Source organism: Aegilops tauschii, chromosome 7 (genome assembly GCF_002575655.3).
Source record: "Aegilops tauschii subsp. strangulata cultivar AL8/78 chromosome 7, Aet v6.0, whole genome shotgun sequence".
Lineage (NCBI taxonomy): Eukaryota > Viridiplantae > Streptophyta > Magnoliopsida > Poales > Poaceae > Aegilops > Aegilops tauschii.
The window spans coordinates 493384414-493404349 of record NC_053041.3 but is presented as its reverse complement, the minus strand read 5'-3'; the positions used below and the strand labels follow the sequence as shown (position 1 = coordinate 493404349).

General features: G+C 47.1%; 1 protein-coding gene across 1 annotated transcript; it reads left to right on the top strand.

Annotated features, from left to right (window-relative positions):
• Positions 1–5560: 5560 nt before the first annotated feature.
• Positions 5561–7550, top strand: LOC109785122 (putative F-box/FBD/LRR-repeat protein At5g44950). The gene is made up of 3 exons (XM_020343730.4): positions 5561–6465; positions 6701–6844; positions 6936–7550. The coding sequence occupies exons 1-3, from the start codon at positions 5623–5625 to the stop codon at positions 7320–7322; spliced, it is 1374 nt and encodes a 457-aa protein (XP_020199319.1). The 5' UTR covers positions 5561–5622; the 3' UTR covers positions 7323–7550.
• The last annotated feature ends 12386 nt before the right edge of the window (positions 7551–19936 follow it).

The following is a 19936-nucleotide window of genomic DNA, read 5'->3' as shown; positions in this document are numbered from 1 at the left end:
CATACCAAAACCATATAAAATTGTTGTAAACATGGCATGAATACTTCATAAATTATAGATACGTTGGAGACGTATTACCTATCATTCAAGAGGAAGATTTTAGGAGACTGAGGCATGGTTCTCAGATTCGTCGCATACGGATTCTTGGAGATAGAATTAAGGGTCATGATGATGTAGTGAGGTACTCCCTATGTAAAGTAATATAATACCTTTTAGATCACTACTTTAGTATCTCTTCAACACAATTTAAAGAGTTGGGGAGATGTACGCTAGGGAGTATTACTTAGCGCTCAATGCAACATATCCCACCAAGTACTTAAAGTGAAGATTTCAGATGCCCCGTATCTCTTCAACACCATTGCAAGAGTTGTGGAGAAGCATGATCCTTGGTTTCAACTGAATTTCATGGGAGAATCAAGGGAAACTCCATTATCGAAGATTACAATGGTCGTGCAGGTGCTTGCATGTGGATGTCCGGCCGATGCCATCAATGACTGTGCGCATTGGTGAAGATATCATCCTCGAGTGTGTGGACAAATTTACCAAAGTTGTGATCGAGATCCTTGGATCAGAGTACTTGAGGGTACCAATGATGAAGATACCGAGAGGCTCATGGCAGAAAGTGAAGAGAGATCTTGACTAGGGTTACTTGTATCCATTGACTATATATATTAGTGTAACATCCCAAATTTTCAATTTGGTATGTTATACATAGATCATCATTGCATATCATGTTTTATTGCATTTTGACAAATCCTCGATAAATCCTAAGAAACTCAAGGACCCTCGGAGAGAGTTGGGGATTTTCTCGAATTTTCATATTTGATTTTTATCAAAAAAATAAGACGAGGATTTTGGTTTTAATTATTTTCTCTCTGGAAAAATATTTCATTTTAAAAATAAATGTGAGGAGAAAATATAACTTCTCCAAAACAATTGAAATACTGGAGGTAAAATGTTAAAATCATTTATTGGAATTTATCTGGATTTTATTTGCATTTTTTATTGCATTAAAATATTGCATGTTTTCAAAATACTTATTTTGTGTTAAAACAATGTTCACCCTATTCTAGATTTTCTAACTAGACGGGGAAAATTTATTTTATATTTTTTGGACTATTATTTATTTTTCTACGCATTATTTTTCGCGGAACGTTTTAAAAAAAACTGCGCCGCGCCGACTGGGCCGAGCCCAGCCGAGCCGCAGGCCGGCCCGCCCGCGCCGTCCTCCTCGCACACGAGCGCGCGCCACCGCGCCGTGTCCGCCAAGGACACGGGAGCCGCCGCCGGAGCTTGCCCCCTCCTCCAAGCCGAGCTCCCCCCTTTATATACCCCGCACCCCCCTCTCTCTCTCACCTCGCCCGCCGCCGCCGCCGCACTTGCCCGCCACCGCCGCCCGCACGGGAGCCGCCGCCGCCGCCCCTCGCCCTTCCCCGAGCACCCCGCACCCCGCCGCCCTCGCTGCCTCTCGCCGGAGCCGGCCAAGCCCCCCCGGAGCAAGCCCCCGACGAGGTAGCCGCACCTCGCCTCGTTGCCGGTTTTTGTTTTTAAAAAAACCCTAGATCGGTTTTTTTCGGTTTTATTATTTTGCGAGCGTTCACCGAACCGTTCGTTTTAACGAACGCGTTCGTCGGTTTTTCTCTGTTAACGAACGTCCGTCCTTTAACCGTTCGTCCGTTTTTCTTTTTCGTCGGATTTTTCTGCGATTATCTCAGATTCGATTTCTGAACGAATCTTCGTTTCTGTTTAACTTCTCGCTCGTTTATCGGAATCAGGCGATTCAAGCGCCTAGAGTTTCGCCTCGAAATTCTCTTTCTGTTTAACCTACTCAAACAAGTTTTTGCTACTGTAAAATTTAACCTAGATCCAGATTAGTAAACGAAGCTTCTTTCTTTTGCAGTTTGACTTTCGTTGCTTCTTTCGAGTTGATTCTTTTTGCAAACCGGAGTCCTTAAGTTGAACTTTCTGGTTGGATCTTTCATTCGAGTTTTACCTGTGCATTAGATGAGTACTGATTGTATGCTTGTTTGTTTGCGATAGAGTACCCGGAGTGTGCCGCTTGTTACTTCGAATCGCTAGGTTTTGCGGATCATCAGCAAGGCAAGTAACACTTTGATCATACCTTTCCATACCCAGTTTTTATTGCATTAGATCAATCCTCAAACACTTGCATGATTAGGATCTAATTAAATTGTGGGTATTGGGAAGTAGTTGAGGTAGTACCTATTACCTGTTTTATTATCAAACCCTTGGGAGTTACTTCTACGTTTGCTATTATATTGCCATGCTATGCTCGTAGACGTGGATTGGGTTTGAGAGATTTCCATGACAGATGTGAGATTTTTAATTAATGGTTTACTTAAGGTGGCAACTAAAACTCACATCTGGGTGGATTGAGGTACCTGGGTATTCCAGGATTTCCTGTTTTTCTTTTGGACCGCCACCCAGGTTCAAAGGGATCATGAGATTATTCATGCTAGAAACGTCTGTGTGCAGCCGCAAGCTATTATGGGCTCTAGCATAGTTGATTAAGTTGTGTGAACTCTTACAGTGGTAGACTAGCAGATGTAGGGGAAAGTAGGTGTAACTGTCTACCCATATGTAAGGTGCAAACACTTCTGAAAGACTGTGTCTCGGTCATCCGTTACTCAAACACCATGTAGTGCGAGTAATCCAACGGGGGCGATCGAGTCTTGTGGGGAAAAGTGCACAAACCTCTGCAGAGTGTACAAACTAATCATGGTTAGCCGTGTCCCCGGTTATGGACAACTTGAGTATCTAGTACTTGGATTATCATGTGAATCTCATCACCATGTTACTTTTAATTAATTTTGTTGGGTTAATGATGATTTCTTAATTGGGATTGAGATGCTGTCAACCATCTCAATGTTTCACAACCACCATGATAGTTAAATAAAATTTATTCTTTTGAAGTAGGATAAAATTGGCTTTTCGCAAATTGTAACCATAGAGCCTTACACCAGCCATATATGCATGTAGTATAGCCTTATTATTGTTCATTATTCTCTATGTGTTACATTGTCAGCATATTCTATGTGCTGACCCATTATCGGGCTGCAACGTTTCATGTTGCAGACTTTTCAGACGATGAGTAAGGTGCCTTAGGTCGTGGTCTTATACTCAGTGATGCCGCTGGAGTTGATGGACTCACTTATCTTCCAAGTCTTCCGCTGTTATCGTTTTTAGATGGCCTTAAGCCATGTTTATCATACTTAATCTCTTCGGAGATATTCGATGTAATAAGTGTGTGATTGCTACTCTGTTATAAATCCTCCATTCGTACTATGCATGTCAGCATTACTGATCTAGGGATGACACTGGTGCACAGCAGCACAGACCATTTGAGGTCTGGTCGCTACAATTAGACATGGAAGAATTTTCCTGTAGCATAGAAGGGTCAATACAAAGGGCATTTTCAGGATCCAACCATCATTCTGGAGGCATTTGCATCACATGATTCATGGATTTGGCATCCATACTTAGGGATGCCTAGCTCTCCCAATGACCTAATTGTCCTCCAAGACTCTCCTATTTTTGCAACACTTGTTGTCGGTGATGCTCCAACTTGCAACGATGTTGTCAATGGCCATGAGTACAACATATGGTACTACCTTGCAGATAGTATGTATCCTCCATGTGCCACATTTGTGAAGACAATACAGTGTCCTCAAGGTAATAAGAAATCTCACTTTTGCAATGTACCATGTGAAAGAATTGAATCGGCCAACTAGTGGGGAAGGGAGTAAATAGATTACTACAAATCTTGACATAATTTCCATTTTTAGGATAAAGAGGATAACATAGGTTATCTAGATATGCAACTAGGTGAGAACAACCTATATGGAAAGCATGCAAGTAACAAGGTACGCAAAGCACCAAGCTAATTAAAAAGGATACAAGGCTAGTAAAAGGGCGGGAACAGATTAACCACAAGTGAGTCGAGGGCACAAAATTTATTCCAATGTTCACACCCTTTGGAGAGTGCTAATCTCTATTGGGGAGGTGTCGAAGCCAAAGCTCCAAGGCGCCAACACGTGGCTCGCCTTATTCTCCCTTTGAGTCACCACCAATGGATGAGCCTCACAACACTAAGGGTTGGTCTTGAAGGCGACCACTCCACCTCCACAACATTCCCGGAGCACACCATGAGCAAGAAGGTTTCAGACCTTGATTCCTACCGCCTAGGAGCCCAATCTCAAGGACTAACAAGTGTTGACGTAGAAATCGAGTGATGATCACAAATTGGTTTGGTGGAAGTGAAAATCAAGTCTTGCTCACTCAATCCACAAAATATCAAAGAGTTTTTTTGGGGGGGGGGGGGGCTATTGAAGATTTTTGGTGGTTTGGATATGATGGATCTTCTCAAGACATTAGAGTTAGGTTGGGAGGTGGAAGAAGAGGTATTTGCAAACCCCAACTGACCATTGCCCACCTAAAGGCCCTGTGCGCACGAGATCAACAGAGAAAAAAAACCCTAGACCCCTATGTGCACGGGGTGTCCAGAGAGTTTTCAGGTCAACCCCATGCGCATAGGGTCGGAGTCCCGTGCACAGGGGGTGTCCAGAGGGTAAAGACTGGACCTTGTGGGCATGTGGTAGGTTGTCCATGAGCACTTGGGAAGTGGGATTTTGAGGTTATTTTAAGTGGAAAGCATAGGATAGCATGTGTATAGTTTTGCATGACCCCATACCTTTTTCAAGAACCTCGACCCCTCTTAATAGTGTGGTTGTCCCGCAACTCAAAAGAAACCAAAACAAAACTCCTGAGTCTTCGGATAACCATGCCCTTTTCTTTTGAAGTGTGTGTGGGGAGGGGGGGGGGGGGTGTCAACAGTCTCCATATAAAACCTTCGAGTGAGCAATGACACACCAAAATACCATTTAGAAATTAAATGCACTTTCAGCAAGAATTTGATAAGAAGGATGTGTAGTGAGCTTTTGGTGTGCTTCAAAAATGCTTTTGCGATTATCCATGACCCTGATGAGTATTTGAAGCCTCATAGCTCGTCGCAGGTCATGACAACATGTGTTAACTTGGACAACATGATCATCAAGGACGAAAGAGATGACCCGAGGAGTTCCTATGCAATTGTCTCATGGTGGGGCCGAAACGTCGCCCAAATTGGATCCAAGCATTTCACCAAGCACACCGAATGATCGAGAACCAAGAAGCTCACAACCAACTGAAAGAGAGATCTTGTTGAGTAACGTTGGCTACTTCATAGCATTTGATTCTTGTGTGTTTTATCATGTTTAATTTGGATTCTCATAGTTCATTTGGACCGTATGTTGCGTTTGAGTTTCAGTTGTTAAGGTTGAAAGCATTAATGTATCTGAATTTTATGAATTGACAATTTGTTCTTATGGGATTAAATTTTAGGGGGTGAGCTAGATGAAGAAGAGTTTCATTTCCTAAAAACGAGGAATTAAAAGATGGGGGATAATATGAATAATTAAATTGGAGCACAAGGATTTTTTTTTTTTGGTAATGGGATCTGAAGGAGGTGCTTTTAGCACGACATCTCTCCATTTTAATCGCTCCGGGTAGAACGTTCCAGGCCAGTCCCCATTCCAGCCAAAACCAAACCCTCGCCTCGCCGCCATGGCCGACGGCACCCGCAGCCGGGTTCGCAGGCGCCGCCTCGCCGCCGGCAGGAACCGCCTCGGCGCCCTCCCCGACGACGTCCTCCATCACACCCTCACCTACCTCTCCGTCACGGAAGCTGCCAGCGCCGCCGCCCTCTCCTCCAGCTGGCGCCACCTCTGGCGCTCCTACCCGCTCGTCCTCGAGGATAAAGGCATCCCCGAGCCCGCGCGCGATGCCCTAGTACCCCGAGTCCTCGCCGACCACCCGGGCCGCTTCCGCTCCGTCATCCTCTACGACTGCAGGCTCGCCTCCCTGAACCGTGAGCTCCCCGGGTGGCCGCGCCTCCTCGTCGACAAGAGCACGCAGCAACTCCTTCTCGCCCACCCCGACTGGACCGTGAACCAGCCCGACTCCGCGCGCCTTCTTCCCGCCGACATCCTCCGCTGCGGCTCGCTCCAGGAGCTCAGCCTGGACTTCTGGACGTTCTCCACCGACCTCTCCCGCCGCGCCGACATATCTCTTCCCCAGCTCCAGATTCTCACCCTGACGAGGATTGTCATAGGCGACCGGGAACTGGAGTGCTTGATCGATGCCTGTCCCGTTCTGGAATCCCTTCGGCTCACCATCAATAGCCCCAAGCATGTCCGTCTCCGCAGCAAAAGCCTCAGCTGCGCGCTCGTTGGGCTGTCCAAGGTTGAGGAGTTCACCGTGGTGGACACGCCGCTACTGCAGCGGCTCTACTTGTTCCAGCAGTTTCATGGTGGGGCGGTCAGGATCGCTTGTGTTCCCAACCTGCGCGTGCTCGGCTACCTGGACACAAGAACTCACAAGCTGCAGATTGGTGACAGCGTCATCAGGGTACGTCTCTCGGTCTCCATCTCTCTCTCAACTTGTAATTATTCCATCCAGATTGATCCATCCATCATGTTCTCTTCTATGATCAGGAAGTAGCTAGTCAATGAGTTACCATAGTTATTGCAGTCTCTCAAACTTATTCCATCCACATCGAGATTATGTGTTTTGTATGATTATGGAACACTTCATGACTTCATGAGTAATGTTGTGTACCATGTCTTGGTGGACCACTTTGCAGCCGGACACAATGGCGAGCGCAAGGACTGTGGTTCCAAGCGTCGAGATATTGGCGTTGGCTGTGAATTTGGGTATCTCCGGCGAGGTTAAGATACTGGCCAGCTTCCTCAGATGCTTTCCGAACGTTGAGACGCTGCACATTGAGGTAGCTCCCAGTTCTTTCAGCCAGTCGATCATTTTATAATGGTATCATCAATATTTAGCCGAATTAGTCTCACATTGGTACCAATTTGCAGTCTGCACCGCATAAGCCACCTGTAACTTCCAGTGAACCCAGTGGGGAGCATCATGCCAGGTTCTATCAGGAGGTCAGTCAGGTTGATTGCTTGAGAGCACATGCCAAGAAGATGGTTATTCACGATTTCCGAGGGGATCAAAATGAATTTGAATTCGTCAAGTTCATCGCCAAGAATGCCGAGGAGCTGCAGTTCTTTCTGGTTGTTGTGTCGGACGAAGGGATCTTGTCTTCAGCTGACAAGGTGAAGGAGATAAAAGACGAATTGCAGTATGTACAGTTTCGCACAGGTATCTCTGCAGTGTTCTGGGAGTTACCTAAAGCAGGCATTCATTACCGCTTGAGGAGAGCAGCCGATCTTGCAATCAACGACCCTTTTCAGTGCTGAATCCATGGTTAATACACTGTAGTTGACATGCTTGATCCATACCTTTTGAGGATTCATTCACTGTTCTCTGCAAGATCTTGCTGTTTAGTTTCTTGTAGGCATGCTACTGATATGTCTGAGTTTTTCAACTACCATGAGTATATGTAGAAATTGAAGTTAGCAGAAGTATATGAGAGCCTAGTGTTATTTTCATGTGTCTGCAATATATGACAGCAATGTGATTCTGGATATAGTGCGCTGATTTGTAGCACGTCTTAGGTGCCATTTTCTTTGCATTGCTTATGTAGAATGTCACCGTCAGTTTCGTTAACTATCATTTGATGGTCAGAGTATACTGAGCTTGGCTGGCCAGGATCAGGATGGCGAAGGCTATATACGTTCTTCTGCTTGTGTCCCCATGTTTGTGCATCATGTTTTGTTTATTTGCAAGAAAAATGGGAAATGGCACATTGCTTCGGCTGGTAAAAGCATATGGGATAAATTGCTTATGACGGTGGATTTTTTTTTTCTTTCCAATAAAGATGTAGCAGATTAGTTGAGCAAAACAGGAGCTTACATATCCATATATATATACATTGCTATATGCTGTTTGCTTACTCTATGTCGGTACCGCTGCCGACTGAAGCTATTGGTCAGTTGGAGTGGAGGAAATCTGGTCCTTATGAAATAATTTTATCTCTTTCTTTGCATAGTAAATAAATCACATGCTACTGACTACAAAAGGCCACTTACAGCTTGATTTTGATTTGGCATGGTCTGTCACGCCTTTTTTTGTTACTTCAGTTTTTGCAACAGTGGACTCAACAGTGCGTATGTACTCCCTCCGTTCCAAATTACTCGTCGTGGTTTTAGTTCAAATTGAACTAAAACCACGACGAGTAATTTGGAACGGAGGGAGTACATCTATAATGCAGCCGGAATAGACTAGTTTTGTTCCATATTTCCCTACAAAAAAAATTAATTACTCAGCCTAAATATGCACAATCTGGGAACTGTGCATCTGTAAATAATACGCTCTTCCTGAAAAATCGACGGTATGTGTATTCTGTTGCAAATGTTTCGTTCTGTGAGAAAGCGTCTGATCTCACTATCGATGACCTTTTTTGCTGATGAACCCATTATTGGCTATATGTTTTCATGATCCCAACTTTTTTTGGAATCATTAGCTGTTCTACTTAAAGATCGCGCTGTTTAGGTTGTCGGCGTGCGTTCTCTTAAGATATGGCAGGTTTCAACTTGTATGAATATATTGTGTGAGGGACTTCTCTTGGCATAATGTTTCTTTCTTGACTGATTGGCAAGTGCTAGTGAAGGCACATAAAGTTGACAATCTTCTTTGTAATCCTGGGCACTGATCCTTCGCTTCTTGCTGCTGATTTGGTAAGGTCTTCTAGATTCAGATATCTTCCAGCAAAGCCTCTCCCAAAAAGAGGAACAGAACAAACGGTTTTTGTCTGATCAAGCAGGACCTTCAGTTGGCCAGTTCCTCTGCTTCATGCATACCTCATGGCACGTGAGCCTGAACCGGAGCCTGATTGGAACCACGGGCACCCTAGGCCTTCCTATGTAAATAAATCGACTTTTTCTTCTTCGCTGAAATGCAAAGGCCGGTCTGGTTCAGGTCCCAACACCTCCAATGTTAGAAAACAAGGAAATTACAACCAGATCCTCAGGGAGCCGTAAAAATCAATCTCAGCATGAGTCGAAGGTGCGCTGCCGCTGCGGCTGCATCTTCAGAGCCGGCCTGACACTGTATATCATGGCCTAGAAGTCGTCGTGCTAAGGTCTAGTAGATCAACGTCATGTAGAAAGAAGCTTTACGCAGATTGGAAATACCATAGCCTTATGTTTTTTTAGTAAGAGAATGTTCAGATGTTGATTCAACGGCCTAAACAAATGTCCGAAATAAGAGATCATTGTAGCTAGACATCTCGCGCCGCCCGCAAGGGCGACCAACCCTAGCCACCCGAGCCCCTACCCTCCCTCTCTCCCCACCCTGCCGCCACCTGAGGTTCTCCCGGCCCTATTGTTTTGCCTCCAATGAATGTGGCGGTGGGGCCCTGCTGCCCTGCTCCGCCATAGGGAGCTCCGAAAGCCGGGGCGACAACCTCGGGTGGAGATGGCGGCGCCGATCTGTTTGATGGATGGCGCAACGGGTGCTGGTCGTTCCTACCAGTCCTGTGGGCGGTGGTAGGATGGCAGTGCCCCTTTGTGGCTACGGGATTCTTTGGCAACCTCGCTGGATCTGGCTCCTTGTCACATCCCCGTTGTTGCGGTCCGCCGATGTCGATCTTGGTGCGGTTCTCTCTGGGCTGCAAGATCTGATTGTTGGGTATGGGGTGGTGTGACCACCTAGATTTTGGCAAGGATGCAAATTTATGTGCTTACCTGTAACGCCCACGATGCGGCTATATCTCCCACGTGTCGAGGCACGACTTAGAGGCATAACCGCATAGTGGTTTTGTCGCAAGAAGGGTCATCTTCACACAATCCCATGTAATGAACAAGAATGGGATAAAGAGTTGGCTTACAATCATCACTTCACACAATACATAAATATTATTCATACATCATCCAAAATACAATCATATAGACCGACTACGGTCAAAAACCAGATGAAAATAAGATAACCCCAAATGCTAGATCCCCGATCGTCCCAACTGGGCTCCACTACTGATCATCAGGAAAAGACACATAGTAACGACCACGTTCCTCGTCGAACTCCCACTTGAGATCGACGCCATCATCTGCACTGGCATCGTCGGCACCTGCAACTGTTTTGGTAGAATCTGTGAGTCACAGGGACTCAGCAATCTCACACCCGCGAGATCAAGACTATTTAAGCTTGTAGGAAAGGATGGTGTAATGAGGTGGAACTGCAGCGGCAAAAGCATATATGGTGGCTAACTTGCGCAAATGAGAGCGAGAAGAGAAGCAACGGAACGGACGTCATCTAACAATGACCACGAAGTGATCCTGAACACCTACTTACGTCATTCATAACACAGACCGTGTTCACTTCCCGGACTCCGCCGAGAAGAGACCATCACGGCTACACACGCAGTTGATGTATTTTAATTGGGTCAAGTGTCAAGTTATCTACAACCGGACATTAACAAATTCCCATCTGCCTCATAACCGCGGGCACGGCTTTCGAAAGATAATACCCTGTAGGGGTGTCCCAACTTAGCCCATCATAAGCTCTCACGGTCAACGAAGGATAAACCTTCTCCCGGAAAAACCCGATCAGTCTCGGAATCCCGGTTTACAAGACATCTCGACAATGGTAAAACAAGACCAGCAAAGCCGCCCGAATGTGCCGACAAATCCCGATAGGAGCTGCACATATCTCGTTCTCAGGGCACACCGGATTGTCCAAGCTTCCGATAGGCCAGCCCAGAGTTGCCCCTGGTGGCCACCGGCGACTGACAGTTTGGACCAATACTCAGAGGAGCACTGGCCCGGGGGTTTAAAATAAAGATGACCCTCGGGCTCGCGAAAACCCGGGGGAAAAGGCTTAGGCGGCAAATGGTAAAACCAAAGTTGGGCCTTGCTGGAGGAGTTTTATTCAAGGCGAACTGTCAAGGGGGTCCCATAAATCACCCGACCGTGTCAGGAACGCAAACTCAAGGAACATAATCCCGGTATAACAGTAACTAGGGCGACAAGAGTGGAAAAAAACACCAGGCATAAGGCCGAGCCTTCCACCCTTTACCAAAATATATAGATGCATTAATAAAATAAGAGATATTGTGATATCCCAACATATCCATGTTCCGACATGGAACAACTTCAACTTCACCTGCAACTAGCAACGCTATAAGAGGGGCTGAGCGAAAGCGGTAACATAGCCAAACAACGGTTTGCTAGGAAAGGATGGTTAGGGCTGACATGGCTAAAATGGGAGACATGATATAGCAAGTGATAGGTAGCGGAGCAAGGCAATAGAGCGAACAACTAGCAAAGCAAAGATAGAAGTGATTTCAAGGGGTGGTCATCTTGCCTGCAAGGTTCTCAGAGTTGTCGAAAGCTTGATCCTCGTAAGCGTACTCGACAGGTTCCTCGTTCACGAACTCGTCTCCTGGCTCTACCCAAGACAAGAACACAAGCAAACGGAACCACAATCAACAACGAGAAATGCACAAGCAACATGATTGTCGTGGAAATGTCACAGCAGATGTCCTAGTGTGAGGACTTAGTCGTGAGGCCAACGCATCTATGCGGTAGCTTGAGAGGGGTTGATCGGAATCGAGAGACGCAACACGAGACAAGGATTTAGACAGCTTCGGGCCCCGGGAAACATCATCCGGTAACAACCCTACATGTTGTTTGAGGCTAGGTCTCATTATGATCACGGGAGAGTCGCCGGGAACCGGCTCTCGGTGTCTAGCCCTAGAGATTGTTTCTTGTTACTTGTCCCTCTTTGGGGTGCCTTGCCCCTCCTTATATAAGTTAGAGGGGCGGGTTACATAAGGAGTCCTAGTAGGACTAGGACTAGTCTATCTTTTCTTACAAGTTAATTACAAGTCCGGGTCTTGCTTCCTCGTAAAGGAAATATTCATCATCCCTTTCTTCTTAAGCCGGCCCACCATCACACGAGCCGGCCTTCTGGGCCTTGGGCCTAGTCTTCTATCTGATCCGCCGTTGGGGTTATCAGTAAGTCACCAAATACTCGCCGGGTCTCTGTGAGCCGCCAAGTCTGGCCGGGTCATACTTCTGGCCGGGTCATACCGCGTGGTATATCCCCGACATTAGCCCCCAGTTTAATTTGGATTTATTCATGTTAAACTGATCCTGTAAAATAAACACAAGAACAAACTTGATAGGTTGTGTTCCGGGTTAAATATTTTCCTGAACCGGCACCTGATCATCTTTAAGTCCTTGTCATTTCCTTGTTAATATGTATATGTCCATGATCTCATAGTAAATCTTCTTTTAGCAGATATGTTTCAACTTTGTCAATACAAAAAATTCAGATACTTCTTTTGAAAAGTCCGGGTCAATGGGCCAGCTTCAGAGTCAATTTGCTGACATTGGTCTCTTGTAGAGAAATATTGTAAAGAATAATCCACTTGAGTCGGCTTTCAAAGAGCCGGCTTAAGAAATATTGGTCTTGAAATACTCATCTGATATTCAGCCGGTTTAAAGATGTAGAACTTGCCGGTTTATGATTACCACCATTGCCGTGTTATAAAAGCTGATAATTCCGGGTCATGATTGTTGCCAACACCGGTTCATGATTATTGATGACGCCGGGTTGTAGACACAGGGTCATAATGATTGGTAACGCCGGGTCAATCTGGTTTGCTCAAAACAAAGAATTTGAAAATATTTCTTCAATAATAATATAATACTTGTAGCCCCCAAGTCTTGAGTAAAACAAAATGATGGCTTAAGACTTGCTTCAATATAAATGCTGCCACTTTGAAGAAATCCATATTGTTCATCTCAGTCACTAGTAACAACTAAATACTCCATATTATGTAGCCCCCAAGTGCCGGGTTGTCATGCTTGCAGCAACCTGGGACTTGCAATTGCTTTATGCTCATGAAAACTTCAACCAGTGTAGCCCCCAAGGGCCGGGTCATTATGCAATAATGAGCAGGGACTTTGTAGATATAACCATGTAAATTTGAACAGTAATGTGCAGCCCCCAAGGGCCGGCTTAGTAAGATAATACTGAGCTGGGACTTTGTACATAATTGATAATAACATCATATAATATAGTCTCCACCATGGGGCTTGAACCCACGTCCACAAGGTTAAGAGCTTTGTACTCCACCAACTAAATAGTGGACCGTTCAATATAATGGAGTAATGCTTGTGTACCTTGAATTTTTGACAGGAGGAATTGGTAGCCCCCAAGGACCAACTCATTTAGAATGTGATGAGTCGGGTCTTCAATAAGTTGAGCAAAAAATGACTTTGCATTAGCCCCCAAATGCCATGGTGCATGCTGGCAGTGACATGGGACTTGCATATTTGATGTAATGTCAACTTTGAATAATGTAGCCCCCAAGTGCCGGGTCGTAAGCCTGCAGCGACTCGGGACTATTCCTTCCATTGTAGAATAAATCATATCCATTGATAAAATAATGGCCATTGCGCCAAAGCGACTTTGAATACCTCATCTGTTGATAAGTAAACCCGGAGTTTAAATACCCGGCGGCTCTTGGCCGATGGCAATTTAATACGCCTCTATTGTAAGCCGGGACTTTTATAACCCGGCGGCTTATAGCCTTTGAGAAAATCAAGAATTGATAACCCTTTTGAGACACCAATTTCAATCTTTGATGATGGGCTTGAACTTAATCATTTATGTAAATCATAGCTCTGTAAATCCTGCACGGAGATTAAACAACATATGCCCTGGCGACTTAACATCAAAAGCCAGGACGGGTAACCACCCAAATGTAGTTTTATCCTGCACACAAGTAGATCACAAAATCCCTTGACGGTTTACCGCAGGGCGGGTCATAATATCTCACATATAACCATTGTGATATTGAATTTGTACTGTTGGTTTACATGACCTGTGTAGTAAGGGTGATAACCCAACCTTTAGAAATCAAAACTTCCAAATGTTTAAGATTGTCATATGATGGCGACTTATTATCCAAAGTCAAACCGGGTTAAATAGCCACCATTCATATACACTTTAGATATGATCAAATTCAAATAAAATCCGAAAACTGTTTGCAAAAAGAGACTTCAAAAATTTTGAGGCTTCTGATTCGAATACGATCAGAAAACCGTCCCAAAGGAGTTAAGCTAAGATTCGAATACAATCATATAGCCCCCAGTGGCTTTGGCGTTGCCGATCAAGAGGGTACCGACAGCTATGTTCTCTTTGGTTCGAATACGACCTATGTTTGAACAGGAAGCCCCCAAATGACCTTGAGAGTTGTTTAACGACGCTGATTCGAATACGATCCACGTCGGTTCCTGTCGTGGAATTGTCACGGCAGATGTCCTTGGGCTAGGACTTAGTCGTGGAGCCATCGCAACTAGGAAGCTTGAAGGGGTTATGCGGGACAAGGAACACGAGGGTTTATACTGGTTCAGCCCCTTACGGTGAAGGTAAAAGCCTACGTCCAGTTTGAGGTGTTATTGATTAGGGTTACGATCGCCAGGGAGCTAAACACTTATCCCGGCTCTCGGAGAGATTGTTGTCGCCCTTGAACCGCTGCCGGGTCCTTCCTTTATATAGGGAGGCTGACGCCCAGCAGCCCTTAGAGTCCCGGCCGGCTCATAAGAGCGTCCGGCTCGGACTCTAATCAATACTTGCCTTACACTACAAGTCTACTATAACAATGATTGTAACTACGGGCTTTAAGCCATATCCGGGTCTCAGCCCATCTCTGGCCCATTATCTTGAAACTTAGCTCCGGGCTTCTGGTAATGACCCTTAGAGTAACCCGGCCATCCTGGCGGGTGACTCCAAGGTCTATATCCTCAACATTAGGCCCCAGATTGACTTGAGCCGGCTCGGGTCAATCTTCAGCTCTGCAGAAAAAAAATCCCCGGCTTCTATTCATGTAAAGGTCATAACCCGGAGTGACGTCATCCTCTGGACTCCGGGTAATCCGCCGTGACGTCATCCTCCATTAAGTCTGTTTTTTACTCCGCCAGATCCGCAACGGATCTTTGCTTTTACTGTCCTTCCGAGAATCGAGGCGCCGTAAGGGGGAGATAACCACGCCGTGGCCTCCCTGAACCCCGCGCCTACTTATGACTCACCTTATAAATAGGCCGGCCCGGCACTCTCTTCTCACACTCTCCTTCTTCTTCCTTGCGTTGTCGTTCCTCTGCCCGAGCTTCTGCCGCCGCCGTCGCCGTCGCGCCCCTGATCTTCATCGACCCGGCTGCTGCATCACCCTGACCCGGACCAGATAACGCCGGCGACCTCCTCTCTTCCTCAACTCCGGTGAGTCTTCTCTGCCTTGCTAGAATAGATCTGCGGTAGGGTTTCTTCAGTTCTTCGTGTTCGTCACCATTGCCCACAAACTCGGTAGTTCTTGTTGCCACCGTAGTTGGTTGATCCTTAACCTCGCGTAGAACCACTGCGGTAGAGGTTTGAGACCCATTTCATCTGTAAGAAACCCTCTTTTTACTGCATAAGAACTGTGTTCAACCTCAAAAACTTCTCCTGCCTCTGTTTTTTAGGTCTAGAAAACTTTCTCTGCTCCGACTACTTTGATCCAAAAAAGTTACTGTAATATGTGAAATCTGTTTACCACACTTAGTAAAAACTGCAGTCCTTGAATCTTGGCGGCTTATATTTCCGACTTAGAGAAAACACGCGCCGTAGAACTTTCCGGTTTAAAGAGAATCATGCTCTGTAGTATCTTCCGATTTAACCGCAGTAAGCCGTAGACGACCAACTTATCCTGAAAGCCCCGACGGCTTAGATAACCCACCGTATCAATACATACCATTAGTCCCCTTCATAAGCCGTCATTGTAACTTGAATGATAAACTCCGGCTTATAATTAACCCGGACACTTTTCTCTTCCTCGAAGACCACCAACCGTCACCATGCCTCCCAAGGCTCCCATCATGAAATCCAGCGTCACCGAAGAGACCCTGGCCAACTTCGTTAAGTCCGGATATCTGCCTAAGAAAGAAGTGATGTCCTACCGTGCCCCTGACCCGTCCGAAGAAAGGCCACAGCCGAGAGACGGGGAGGTAGTGATCTTTGCCGACCATATGAGCCGGGGCTTCGCACCGCCCAGCTCAAAATTCTTCCGGGACGTGCTCAACTCCTTTGATCTTCGGCCTCAGGATATAGGACCCAATTCCATATCCAACATCTGCAACTTCCAAGTTTTTTGTGAAGTATATCTTGGAGAAGAGCCGAGTCTGCTGCTCTTCATAGAGCTGTTCTATTTGAACCGCCAAACCGAGTGCGCAAACGGTCCAAGTCTAGAGTTAGGCGGCATCTCCATCCAACGGCGCAGGGATTGTCTGTTCCCTTACGCAGAACCGCCAAGTCACCCCAAGGACTGGAACATGACTTGGTTCTACTGCCAAGACACGTCCCCGGCTGATGAGAGCCCGCTGCCCGGCTTTCGCCCAACGCGCCTGGAGCCAACTCATCCATTATCCGACAAGCTGACTGCCGCAGAACGCCAGCCTCTGCTTCCAACGATCAACAAGATCAAAGCCCTGCTAGGCAATGGTCTGAACGGAATTGACCTGGTCCGGTCTGGATCTCATGGCGGGTGATCCCATTGAGCCGCCGCCCCGGCTTAATGTGTGAGTACACCGGGCGAAAGGATGACCCGCAGAGGCACAGTCGCAATGATCTTCCAGAAGACGTTGCTGAAGAAGAGACCAAGGCTCTTTTAAACGAGAGCCTGGCAGACTGTGGAAGAACCGGGCTAGCCCCGTTCTGCAAGACCAATCCAGCCCCAGCGGTAAGCCGCTGACTTTAACCTTTCCATTTTGTTTTACCTGTCATCTTACTAAGAACTCATTACTGTATTTCTCAGGCTGATGATAAATTCTGGCGGGTCAAGTATGACCACGAGGCGGCCAAGAAGGCCAGGAAGGCGAAGAAAGCCGCCAAGAGAGCCGCCCCTCGCAAAAAGGGAAACAGACCCACTGCTTCGGAGCTGCTGCAATTAAGCGATAGCTCCGAGTCAGAGGTAACCCTTAAACCTTTTAAATTCTTGCAGTATATGTTGTCTGATGCTGTCCGCCTTATCAACACTTGCTTATTGACAGGATGACACCGGCGCCAGTAACCCGGTGGTCGAAGAGGTAACATCACTTTCCTCCGGCTCGGAGCCTTTACCACAGCTGAAAGTCCGAAGGGTAACCCGGAAAGTAAGCTTTTCCCATCCATTAGCTCACCGAGACCCTCAATTTCTTTTGAAGCAGCAGGTTCACGAGAGCCGGCGTCACACCCGGGCCCGCAAGGACGCCGACCTCTCCACTGGGTTACCCGACGCAACGAGGAAACGCCGCACTGAGGTTTTTTCTCACCTGTACCCTTTTCATCCGTTGGCGGGTGTCATCCGTCAGCCACTCAACTCTTCTGACTCCAATTACCAGGAGACCTCCCCCTCCTCGGGTGACTCCATGCAGTCAAGTCTGCCGGCCTTCAAGACTGCCCCCGGGTAATAACAATCTCCTTACATTATCTGTCTGTACTTACCCTTTGTATGCCTAACACTTCTGCCTTTTCAGTGCCCAGGCAAAGCTCACCAAAAGAGCAAAGAAGACCAGGTCAGCCGGAGTGCCCGACTTGCCTGAGCCGGAGACGACGGCTCAAGAGCCGCCAGTCACCTCCGCCCCTGAAGCTACCATTCCCATGGATACGACGCCTGAAGCCCCTGCCACGACCACCAAGACAACGACTGAAGCATTAGCTAACCCGGAGGCCTCCGGCTCAGCCCCACCAGCTAACGACCCGGACGTGGTAATTACCCGGACGGAGTTTGTTGAGCCGGGGATGCCGACCGCGCTGGCCAAATGCTCCGCGAGGGGGGAGTTGCTGCAACCCCACCGGGTGAATCTGGATCTCTCCAGCTACACCGACTTAAGTATTGGAGAACTCGTCTCAGGCTACATCAGCCAGGTTCACAAGAGCCGGGACGCCGAGATCGCCATGGTCAACCAGATCCAACAAAAATCTGAGGTAACCTTCTGCTGTTCTCTTACTTTCCGCATAGTGATCCTTGCCATTCTAGCCCCCAAGTCTAGGACTTATACTTGAATATGTTGTAGAATTTAGATTCCGGCTTACTGAACTGAGCCGGCCGTACATAGATAGATACGTTCAATATGCATTAGCCCCCAAGTGCCAAGTGTCTTTGCTTGGAAAGCGCTTGGGACTTTATAGAATGACTGTTAATAACCCGGAAATATATGCAGGCTGTTGGCAAGAAATTAGAGTCGGACCTGGCGGATCTCAAGAGCCGGCTGAAGGCACAAGAGATGGAGACCCGGAAGGCAAATGCCAAGTTTGTCTCCAGTATCGCCGCTCAGGAGAAATTGAAGACTGAATTCGACGCTGGGCGGAAGGCCTGGGCTGAGGAGAAAGCTGCACTGGTTACCCGGGCAGAACAGGCGGAGAAGGCCCTCACTGAGAAGACCGCTGAGCTCTCCGGTCTAAAGCGCCAAGTGTCCCAAATGGTAGCTGCCATCTTCGGTAAGTTGCCTCACCGGCTTTCATTCAAGTTGGAATGTTTACATCTCTTAACTCAACCTTATCACCGGGTCATCTGATGTTGTTAAACAGGTTCCAGAAGCGCCAACTTGAACCAGAGCGTGGTCACCAAGTTAAAGGCCGTGTACACCCTGGTGGAACAGCTCTACACCGGGTCACAGCGGGCCTTAGCTGTGGTGGCCCTGTCAAATGAAGTGCCGACTCATCTGGCCGAAGTCCTGCGCCGGCTCGCAGTTCTGCCGCAGCGGATCCAGGAGCTACGACGAGCATCCGCGAGATCCGGAGCAATCGCCGCACTGAGCCGGGCCAAAGCCTTCTTGCCGGAGCTAGACCCGGCAGATATCGCCCTGGGTTACCCAGCCTGAAAGAAGACGGCTCAGCGTTCGACCAGAAGGACTTCGCGGCTTGTGTGAAGGCTGTGCGCCCGGTGGCCACCATCATCGGGAACGACACCGATTTAACCAAGTATCAGCCGGGATACAACGCGGAGAATCAGAGGATTCCAACCCCTCGCTATGAAGCTATCAATCTGATTCCCCCGGCTCGCCAGCACACCTTCGCCCCGGAGATTAACCCGGCCGGGTTAATTGACGAAGAAGCTCAGTTCGAAGCTCTCAGCGGCATCAACTGGAAGTCGTCGACCTTCGAAGCCTTGGGATCAGCCGAAGCAGAAGATGAGCCGGGGACTTCAACCCAGCAGGCGTCATAAACCGGCTAGCGGCTCACCAAACAACGCCCCATCCTTGAAACTTTGAAAGATTTTTGTAATAGAGTAGGTGCAACAATTTATCTCTGCCATGCCATCGTGCACGTAATGAATGCTGAAATCCTTTGAAGTCATTCTTTTGATGCTCCTCCGGGTCGTAATTATCCCTTTGTCCTTCTCAACCTTAAAAAGTGCCTTTAAATATCTGCATAGAAAGGCAAATTACAAGTCGCAAAGCGGCTTACCGCCCTGAGAATCAGGTGTTTGAGATGGATAACCCGGGATACGAACCAAAAAAGATTGGTCCTTAACTATACTCGAACATAGCTGTGATGACACACTTAACAGCCTGTAAGCATACTTCCGGGTTAAATAACCCGGGTAGCACGGTTGGTACCTTAACTCGAATTTATTTGTCTTGATGACATCCATGATGCTCAACTAACAAGATAAACCAAAATTAAGCCGGCAAGTGAAACCCGGCAGTACAACCAGAAACTTAAGGGCTTCCGGTTCGAATACGACCAGAAACTCGGTCCAAAGGGGTTAAGCTAAGATTCGGATACGATCATATAGCCCCCAGTGGGTTTGGCGATGCCAATCAAGAGGGTATCGACAGCTATGTTCTCTTTGGTTCGAATACGACCCATGTTTGAACAGGAAGCCCCCAAGTGATTCTGAAAATTTGTTTAACGACGCTGATTCGAATACGATCCACGTCGGTTCTCAGAG

Bases quoted from the DNA above. Each gene is read 5' to 3' on its own strand.
- LOC109785122 (XM_020343730.4), top strand. From the start codon at position 5,623: ATGGCCGACGGCACCCGCAGCCGGGTTCGCAGGCGCCGCCTCGCCGCC. The intron at 6,466-6,700 runs GTACGTCTCTCG...ACCACTTTGCAG, and splicing joins TTGGTGACAGCGTCATCAGG to CCGGACACAATGGCGAGCGC. The intron at 6,845-6,935 runs GTAGCTCCCAGT...ACCAATTTGCAG, and splicing joins TTGAGACGCTGCACATTGAG to TCTGCACCGCATAAGCCACC.